Source organism: Drosophila yakuba, chromosome 2R (genome assembly GCF_016746365.2).
Source record: "Drosophila yakuba strain Tai18E2 chromosome 2R, Prin_Dyak_Tai18E2_2.1, whole genome shotgun sequence".
Taxonomy (NCBI): domain Eukaryota; kingdom Metazoa; phylum Arthropoda; class Insecta; order Diptera; family Drosophilidae; genus Drosophila; species Drosophila yakuba.
Window position 1 is genome coordinate 9118708 of NC_052528.2, and position 9340 is coordinate 9128047.

Here is a 9340-nt window from a genome sequence, read left to right on the forward strand (position 1 = left end):
TACATTCTACACATACATGTGTACATTATACATTCCCTAACGGTATTGTTGTGATTTGTCCGCCGTCGAACGGTATTTTTTAGGGGATTTCCCGCCACGACAAACATTTACAGTTCCCCTGCACGCGGTCACACAGTGGGTATCTTTGTTTATTATTATCGCGTCGCTCGTTGCGCGCTGGCTTATTTTTTGAATAGTGCGTTCCTAGTGCGAGTCGGCAGCGTCCCAAACGTCGTAGATTCCATTGCCTGAGCCACCAAGAACGAACCATTTCCTTACATAACTTCGGAGTACATGGTCCGCAAAGAGCCGCGCGACGAAAGGCAATTAACAAAGACACGCAAGTGCTTGCACACCGTGCTATTATGCAAAGTGCGCTATTGCAGCTGGTCTAAGATTGCAAAGAAAGGCGACAAAGAAAGAGAAAATACAAAGTGGTAGAACGAGCAGAACCACCTCCCCAAGTCAGCTGTGATCTCTGCGGTCGGGCCTCCCTCGAGTGGGCGCAAAATGGGCGGGATGGGGGGCGGCGGGCTGCTGGACATCTACTCCATGGCCTGGGAGCATCTGAGGCCCGGAAGCTCGCCCGTCGACTGGTGCGAGGGCAATTACTTGATTTCATCCAACATCGCCGAGTTCGTGAACACGGTGCGTATATGCGATTTGTTAAAAAGTAATTTATGCGCTCTGCTCTCGCGCTGCCCCAGTTAGTACTTGGCCCCGCCGCAGTGGCTGAAATTGCTTTTTACCCGTTTCCCCACAGACAGCTGCGAGTTTTCCTTGTGAATAGGCCTTGACCTTTTCAGAGCGAGACCAAGTGGAAACGTAAACAAAAGATACTGTTTGCCACGCTTCGTTTGCGATGGCGAGACGGGCAAAGGGTCATTTTCGCAGTGCGACACCCGGAAAATGCAGTTTTCTTATCGCCCCGAGCGTCAGCGTCACACTTGTCCGGTCGATTTGAAACGGTATGCTGGCAGGGAAAAGAAAGACCCCATTTTGCCCTCGGACTGAAATTTCGTGCCTCTTCAGCCTTGGCTTAGCAGCCAGGGACTTGAAACTGAGTCTTGCTAGGGCTAGCTTCTCTCATTTGGTAGTTATCATCACTTTTACTAATTTAATGCCTTAAGACATGTACATAGATAGTGCGCTCCCTATTGGCTTGAGTTATTCGGCCGCTTATGTATATGTATATCATATAATTGTCTAAACAAATTATCTGCATTGAAAAAGCGCTCTTACCGTCGTAACCTGATATGTGCCGGTCTCACTTTCATTATGCCTTATCAATGCTAATCGTCTGATGCAAACCGTTGATCGCTACGCAGTTTATGAAAACAAACTACTAAAAGTGGATCAAAACAACGACGACACTGTAAACATTGGTTTTTATATTCTATATAACAATATGAGTAAATTAATTACTAATCTCAATAAGAGTATATAAAATGTAAAATCTTTAAATTAGCCCGTTAAATAGTTTTACAGTCTATTAGTTATCATTCCCAGCAAGAAATAGAACGGTCTCAAAGTGGACCCAAGTACAGAGGTTATCAAAGCCCCCATATTTCCACAACACAATGACAATAGTATGTCGTAACTTACAATCTTGCGTTTCAAATAGAACGCAGTATCATCAATTCGGTCAATGTGAAATGGGGAGCCTAAAGTAACTTTGTAGAACAGCTTTTAATATGGCGAAGACACATATACTTCCGCTTGCAAACGATAATGGAAATGGGCTTTAATTGATTTGGTCGACATGAGTAATCGTTTGTGGGCCAGTGAAGTGCACGTCGCTTGAAACGCATTTCGGCTTTGTTTAATTGGGTTTGCTCAGCGAATGGAGTGAATAACCCCGATCTTGACACTCTGCTGCACAATAACCAGCGGCAGTTCTGATGATATCAAAGCGAGACCTTTTATATATATCGTAAATAGTATAAAGATATTTACTGGTCGAGCCCAGTTCCTTATCACTTGTCTTAATAGTGTGCGAATATGGTAATGTTGTTCCATGCACCCTTTAGATGTGATAATTGCTTCCCTTTTCGCCCATTTGCCAAGCTGAAATAATTTCTGTTCATTCGATTGGCTCAGGCATTTACGTGACACTGTGCAAATTGCCGAAGTGACCCACGTAAAAATGGAAGCAAGCACAATTAATTATTCATAAGGCCAACAGCAAGACATATGGTCATAATTTTGAGATATGCACAAAGAAAACTTGAAACATTTGCATATCATAGAACTCCACTAGGAAAAACATAATAATTACCATTTCAATTATTATTCGTTGAAAAGTATGACATGGATTTAAGGAAGCATTTCCGAACCTATAAGGAATATATATTCTTCATCGGGATCACTGCTTACAGAGTAGCTTGAAAAGAGATGTAGGCTTTTCTTTCAGATTAAGATTCAACATGCTAAGTATTCGCATTTTAGCTTATCAAAAACCATCTACGTGGCAAGAATGGTTAATATCGAACTATCTAAAGTTACATCTTACTAGAAGAGAAAGCATTCAGTGTCTGCTGGCAATAGAACTTCCATAAGCAGAGTAATAGTATCTAGTAGTCACGATACTCGATCATGGCTCTCCCCCTTGTTTATGTTTAAGTGTCACTCTAATTAAAGAATGAAAAACGCAATTACATTGAAGGAAAGATATATATTTAAATCCGTTCTACTGCTTTTGCTTCAACAGTTTAGCAACTTTCTGTTCATCCTCCTTCCGCCAGTCCTGATAATGCTCTTCAAGGAGTACGGACGCTTTGTGACGCCCGGAATCCACGTTATCTGGGTGCTGCTCATCGTGGTTGGCCTGAGTTCGATGTACTTCCATGCCACCCTGAGTCTAATTGGCCAGCTGCTGGATGAACTGGCCATCCTCTGGGTCTTCATGGCGGCCTTTTCGCTCTTCTATCCGAAGCGCTACTATCCCAAGTTCGTTAAAAACGATCGGTAAGAACTTTAAACCCCTCTGTGCTATGGCTGGTGCTATCTAAAACCCCCGACTTTCGGTTTCCTTTGTTCCCAGCAAAACCTTCAGTTGGCTCATGCTGTTGTCGGCGATCGCTGCAACGGGCTTGTCATGGTGGAAGCCCATTGTTAACGCCTTTGTTCTCATGTTCATGAGTGTACCGACCATGGTAATGCTCTACACAGAGCTGCAAAGGTGAGTTTACCTAGCCACAACTCAAATCTGAGGGTCTTATCGATAGGCAGACGGCTCTGATTTTCCGCCTGGTGACCCGAAATGAACCGAAAAACCCATAAATCATGTATCCTATTATCACTCATCCCTGTTATCACGTATGCGATTTTGCTTTATCTTTGGGAACAAGTTTACTAGGCTGGACACCTTATCAGCACTTATTTACTCAATTTTATTCCTTGTCATAGATGATATGTTATGGTTCGAGTAGACCAAAGATCGAAACAAACGGGTGTTTCCCTGCACTGGCATTCAATGGTTTCAGCCAGACATCGGTGCATCAATCAATCATATCCATCGATTTCAGTGTGTAATTAAGATAAACCTGGAGTAGAGTACTCAGCTCGAGGGCTTATTGTTTATATTGGCTTAGGTAGTCAACGGGCCACTGATTATTTCCCTTGGGACTTACAGCTGTCACAAAGTTGGGTAATGTATGACGTATCTGGGCCGCAACTATCAGGAATTGCTTCATACCCTTGAATTTAATTTTGGAAGCTTGAAAAAGTAAGGAACATACATATGTGACATAATAGTGATAGTTGAACAATATTTCCATATTTATTTCTTTTCGCTCGCGAAAAACTTTCCTTATAGATTATACATTTTAATTAGTATGTACTAGGCCAACTTAGGCTGTCCTTGCAAATGCAATATTTCTTGGCGTTCTTGCGTCTTATACAGTTGGCGTCGTTTTTGTAGGAGGTCAATCGGCTTAAATCCTCCACATCTATGTGACGCAGCCTTTGGGTTCGATTATTCCAATGCACAGTGGCCTCAAAAATGGGGTTTTTCGGGACTGTCTTGAACATAATGATATAAACGTGCTCGTTTCTATCAACCGGCCTAAGTCCGTTGGACAGGATGGTTTTGCGGTCAGCTTTCTCCACGTTTTTAAATGTGAAATTGTGGCAAAGATGGGCCAGATTTTGGCTAACTAAGTGCTCATTCATTTGCTGCACAATAGCTTCGGCAATTATCCTCGCATACGGGGAATTCGTAATTGTTTCCGTGGGCTGGCAACAGCACCATTTCTCGTCGATTCCGGCCATTTGGCAAGTGCGATTGAAGGGCAGCTCAAAGAAAAGAGAATGACAGCTCTTACACTGTCTTGCCTTGAGACTATCCGGGAAATCATCCACGGACGTGCTATCCAAGTGGAGCAAGTGCTGGAGGGTCATGTAGAAATCATAGTTGGAGGACAGTCGATTCTGGTTCCTTCCGAGATTACTCGCCAAATGGGGATACTTGCGCCGGAACCAGGATGGCAAATAGATAAACATCATCGGCATGCGCTCCTCGAAATACCCTGTGGCAGCCTGCCTCAAAGTATTATACCGATGGCCATGATCACTCATCAGAATCACGATGGATTTGCGGAAGAGACCGGACTCCTCGAAGGACTTTAAATACTTCCAGAAGAGGTTGTCCAGCGCAGTGGCGCCCTCGAAGTAATCGTGGGTGAAACTGTTGCTCCATAGAATCCCAAACATAGGGGATCTGCCGAGGAAGCGATCGATGAACTGCTGACCAAAGTCCCAGACGTAACTGAAGCTGAGATGACGACCCACGCAGTAGGCAGATCCGAAGTCCTTGGTCACTTTAAATTGTTCTTCGATGGCGTAAAGTAGAGGACGTAGGTAGTAATCAGTTGGCTGCTTCACAAATCCCGGTTTCAGGTAGTTGAACGTACTAATGGATGAACAATCTTCGGCGAAGGCTGTTGTGTAGTTGGCTTTCTTAAAACGCTTCCAAATGAAGTTTAAGGAGTCCAGACAGCCCGGCTTCCTGACATCACAATAATCCCTTACTCCCTTCTCGGAATCCCCTGTCAGCGCGGCCAGCAGATTGGGAAAGGTATTATCGCCCACCTTATTGTAGCCCTGCATTTCAAACCATCCGGGCTGCTTTACGAATTTGTAAACCGTCGGCATTGCTCGTCGAAGATTTATGCGCGACGTGGAGTCCAATCCCATGATAAGAACACTCGGTTTGTGCACCTCACTTTCTTCCTTCACAAAATCCCTGACCTTCTCTTTTGGGAGGCGGTCCTCGATGAAGGAAATGGCATCCCTTTGCAGCAGCTCCTGGTGCCTGCTCACGTCCTTCACATAGCAACTGGTAATCATGTAATCCGTGTGGTTCGGGACGAACTGGTGGTGCTTTATGGGACACCTTCTAAGCTGACTGCAAGAAGTCCAATTGCCTTGTTAATGAAAAAGTAATTGATTAAGTAAAATCGCTCCTATCGATTCCTTCCTTCCCTTTTGTACAATATGCACCCAATTTATACATTCCAAGTGGAATAGTGAACGCTTCGAGCTAATTACAGTTGAACCACCTTAGCTAATCGGCAGTTTATGCTTATACTCACTTATAGGTATTGTCGGGTTTCATGCTGGAGTTATCCCGTGATATCTGCCGGTACTCGCACTCCAGGGTAGCATTGCCCTTCCTGTTCAAAAATGGCTTGGCCAGGTGCTCGTGTACATGTAGTCGGTAGTGATGAGTCTCAAAGTCGAATTCACTTGTAACCAGGTCGCTGTCGTTGTTGCATTGCCTTAGCTTCTTCCGGTGGAAGTTATTCATTGTGTCCCAAGTAAATGGATTCACTGAGGGCATCTTGCACACCGGACTATATACATAGTATTTGTTTGCCCCATGAACACTGTTCTTGTTCCAAAATCCCAGGAATGCTAGGATGAAAAGGGCTTGAAACTCCTTAGGTGTTTGAGTCATGATCACCTCTGGCAGCAGCATTTTCAGTGTCGGCTCAGAAGTGTCGGTAATAATTGCATTCACAACGCTTAGCTACATTAACATAAAAGTATTGGCGTTTCTTTTTCAATTATTTCCAATTATAATAGTTTATTAATGCCCATATATACTCTTTGTTTATATAGAGTCAGTGACCAAAGGGTTTACCGCCTGGGCATTCGATCGACGACAGTCTGGGCAGTGGCGGTATTCTGCTGGATTAATGACCGGATCTTCTGCGAGGCCTGGTCATCGATCAATTTCCCATACCTGCACGGCTTTTGGCACATCTTCATTTTCATAGCAGCCTACACGGTGCTGGTGCTGTTCGCCTATTTCTACGTGGAATCGGAGCTGCCCCAGAGACAGCCGCTGCTAAAGTATTGGCCGAAGAACGAGTTTGAGTTCGGGATACCCTTCATTTCGATACGGAATCCAGGTAAGGCTCTGCGAAACACCATCTAAGGACGATTCTGGAGTGGAGAGGTGGCAGAGAAATGACCAAAGACCAAGCGATAATATCGTACATGCTTTAAAACCATAAACAATTATTGTAAAATTACGGCAACGTAATTGTAGCGCACACTTTTTATATAGTTGAAACCGTTTATTAGCCATAGATATATTTATTAAGCAAACGAATCGGATTCGCGGTTGTATCCAAAGAGATAAGTCTGTTAACGCCTTAATATTCGGTGCACCTGAACACTTGGGCCTAAGTCAATATTAGTAGCGCCCTGCTTAGTCCATAAATGGGCGATTGTTCCGTGGAACTAGAAAGACATATCTAAAGCATATTTATTGTTTCGTTAAATGAGTTTAATCAAAGTCTTCTAACCCGTTCTATGAGTATGAGTTACCATCGGACTGTGATATGTTATGAACTAATTTACCCATGACTTCCAGAACAAATGATCCTACGCTTTTACCAAAAAGACAAACAATTTTAATAGGTTGTCAGTACCTGACTTTGTAAATTGTTTTGTGGCTATCTAGTTTACGCAAACTAACAAACTAACACCTTTACTCATCCTGGATGGGAAATCTACTAGCTCCTACTTACTACTGGTAGTAACCACAACTAAAACACTAATCAAAGTAGATCGTTGTTCAAAGTATTATGCCATTCAAATGATCCAAACCGCTACCTTGCTGATCCCACAGATTCGAAAGATTGGCTCGTCTACTGCAGCTTGTACATGCAGGACTATGACTACAAGCACGGAAAGAACTAAGGCATGAATTCGGTTGGATAGCCTACTCCAAACAGAAACATACACAGCGTGATATAAGTTAGAGTTGCAGAAGAAGGAATAACTAAATTATTTATTAATTACAAAGCTCACCTGCTCAGCGCAGAAACCAAATTATGTATAGCTGCCATTTAGAGCGTTAGCTTAGAAAGTATGATTTACGTAGGCTAAACAAATGTCGACAAATGTACTGCGTTATCTGCAAGCTATCTTGTTTAATCGCAATAAAGAATAGTATTTTAGTTGCATTTGTTTTATTCAATGTTATGTTGCATAGACATATTTTACTGCTACATACTGTGTAATTCGTATAACTTTTCTTTTCCTTACATGGTAAGTGTCCTTTTCTACACGTGTGCTTAAGAGGTTGGGTGAGTGTTCGCTGAGCATTGGTCCAATCAAATTCGTTAGGCGATGTCACAATATTCGAAATTAAATTGCTATTTAATCCGAATCCGACGATATATTGGTGCAGGAATCGTGAGCGATGCGTTTGTTAATGGGGTTGTAGATCCCGTTGAGCGGATACGGGCCGCGGTAGCTGATGATGTTCTTTGGAGTCTCATGGATCTTCACCTCGTACAGCAATTCCGGCTTCTTCAGCTGCAGACGGATGTTGTCCCAGATGTAGACGGCCAAGTTCTCTGTGGTACTGGGCTAGGGAATCAAAGGATAGGTTTATTAGTAAGGTAAGCTGTGTGTTGAATTCTGGTTGTTTACTGTATTGGCAAAGTATTCCACATCCTTGTCGAGATTCTTGTGGTCCAAGCGCTTCATAATCACAGTTTCTATAGCTTCTTTCAGCTCCGAGATGTTTAGCACCATACCGGTTCGCCGATCGATGGGACCGCGAACGGTTATCTCAACTGCAAAGATTACAAAGTATTATAAGTACATCTTTGAAGATTCATTAAAACTTGTTGGTATAATAGCTGTCAAGTAAAGCTTAAGTTCTTATGCTTAAGCTAATCACAATCTAAAAATAATTAAAATTTCGAATCAGTTAAGCTCTTGCGCCACATTATGCTCCTTCACAGCATTGCTCATTATCAATTCTCGGTTGGCAGTACATATTGATTGCCTTTGAGCGTTGAACTTGAATATGGTTTTGATAAGCGAGCTTGTCGGCCAAGGTTTTGCTATGGTTAGGCACTTTTTCGGTCTCAAATTACCAGTTTAGTGGGGTTATACCTGATTGAACCCAGTATGGCACTTTGCAGGTAATCAGGCGTTTAAGTGAATTTAAGGGGGTATTATTCACCTGTATAGTTGTGTCCATGGCCGTGAAAATTGTTGCACTTGCCGAAGACTTCCAGATTCTCGGCATCGCTCAATTGGGGGCTGGGGAGGAAATAAGTGCAACAATCGTTTTAAATTGAACCGAATTGGTTTGCAAACCGTGATTGAGTCAAGCAATTGAATCATTCAATTTGATTCAATCTAATTACCTATGAAGACGATGACAGGCGCTGAAAGTTTCGCGACGGGTTAAGAAGGCAACAGGTTGCTGCGACATTTCTAGTCTATACTATATCTGTTCTGGATCTGGATGTGGATATGGATGCGGATTTATATCTGCGGCTGATAAGCTGCGCTCTTAGGCACTGTTATACAATGAATGCAAAACCTGCTTTCGAGCCGCGCTTATTTATATGGACTTGGATCGGGGGAACAAGGAAATTTAAGCCACAAATGCGACTACTGCGAAAATCACAGCACGCTCGGAACTAGTTTCTTCTGAACTTTTCGAGTTCGGCAAATGCAGCTGATTAGCGATTGATGTTCTCTCGATTACGTTTGCAAGTGCTTATATGTGCTGCAAAGACAGGGGTTAGGGTGGTAAGGTCATGGTAACCAACTTATTTAGGCAAGGCGCTCACCTTTATTTGCTGTAGATTTTCAATAATATTTACTTTTGTCTACGTTGCTCGTCAACAGCTGCTGCCGATAACAAAGCAGCGCAATCGGTTATCGGCCAGAGATGAGAGGTTTTCACTACCAGTTTGTTACCATAACTGTTCTCAGTGATTCACATGAGCAGAAAATACGTACTTTATATATTTATTTTAAATATATAAGTTTTTGAAAATTTACAATATTTGGAATTATT

General features: G+C 42.8%; 3 protein-coding genes across 4 annotated transcripts; 1 reads left to right on the forward strand and 2 right to left on the reverse strand.

The window, feature by feature from the left end:
• The first annotated feature begins 118 nt into the window (after positions 1-118).
• LOC6529791 (alkaline ceramidase) lies at positions 119-7472 on the forward strand. 2 transcript variants are annotated; one of them, XM_039373296.1, is made up of 6 exons: positions 119-648; positions 807-968; positions 2711-2967; positions 3044-3181; positions 6124-6416; positions 7142-7472. In XM_039373296.1, exons 1-6 carry the CDS (start codon positions 511-513, stop codon positions 7210-7212), a joined length of 1059 nt encoding a protein of 352 aa, XP_039229230.1. In that variant the 5' UTR covers positions 119-510; the 3' UTR covers positions 7213-7472. The 2 variants fall into 2 exon arrangements, with proteins under 2 accessions (XP_039229230.1, XP_002090775.2); XM_002090739.3 differs by lacking the exon at positions 807-968 and having other exon boundaries at positions 125-648.
• On the reverse strand, positions 3751-6086 carry LOC6529792. Its single transcript, XM_002090740.4, has 2 exons — positions 5595-6086; positions 3751-5407 (listed from the first exon to the last, which is right to left on the reverse strand). Exons 1-2 carry the CDS (start codon positions 5978-5980, stop codon positions 3832-3834), a joined length of 1962 nt encoding a protein of 653 aa, XP_002090776.1. The 5' UTR covers positions 5981-6086; the 3' UTR covers positions 3751-3831.
• LOC6529793 (6-pyruvoyl tetrahydrobiopterin synthase) lies at positions 7468-9207 on the reverse strand. Its single transcript, XM_002090741.3, has 5 exons — positions 9111-9207; positions 8679-9046; positions 8492-8571; positions 7951-8096; positions 7468-7887 (listed from the first exon to the last, which is right to left on the reverse strand). The coding sequence occupies exons 2-5, from the start codon at positions 8744-8746 to the stop codon at positions 7675-7677; spliced, it is 507 nt and encodes a 168-aa protein (XP_002090777.1). The 5' UTR covers positions 8747-9046; positions 9111-9207; the 3' UTR covers positions 7468-7674.
• Between the last annotated feature and the right edge of the window lie 133 nt (positions 9208-9340).

Bases quoted from the DNA above. Each gene is read 5' to 3' on its own strand.
- LOC6529793 (XM_002090741.3), bottom strand. From the start codon at position 8,746: ATGTCGCAGCAACCTGTTGCCTTCTTAACCCGTCGCGAAACTTTCAGC. The intron at 8,572-8,678 runs GTAATTAGATTG...TTTCCTCCCCAG, and splicing joins GCCTGTCATCGTCTTCATAG to CCCCCAATTGAGCGATGCCG. The intron at 8,097-8,491 runs GTGAATAATACC...TAATCTTTGCAG, and splicing joins CCATGGACACAACTATACAG to TTGAGATAACCGTTCGCGGT.
- LOC6529791 (XM_039373296.1), top strand. From the start codon at position 511: ATGGGCGGGATGGGGGGCGGCGGGCTGCTGGACATCTACTCCATGGCC. The intron at 2,968-3,043 runs GTAAGAACTTTA...CTTTGTTCCCAG, and splicing joins AAGTTCGTTAAAAACGATCG to CAAAACCTTCAGTTGGCTCA. The intron at 3,182-6,123 runs GTGAGTTTACCT...TTGTTTATATAG, and splicing joins CTCTACACAGAGCTGCAAAG to AGTCAGTGACCAAAGGGTTT.
- LOC6529792 (XM_002090740.4), bottom strand. From the start codon at position 5,980: ATGCTGCTGCCAGAGGTGATCATGACTCAAACACCTAAGGAGTTTCAA. The intron at 5,408-5,594 runs GTGAGTATAAGC...GACTTCTTGCAG, and splicing joins AAACCCGACAATACCTATAA to TCAGCTTAGAAGGTGTCCCA.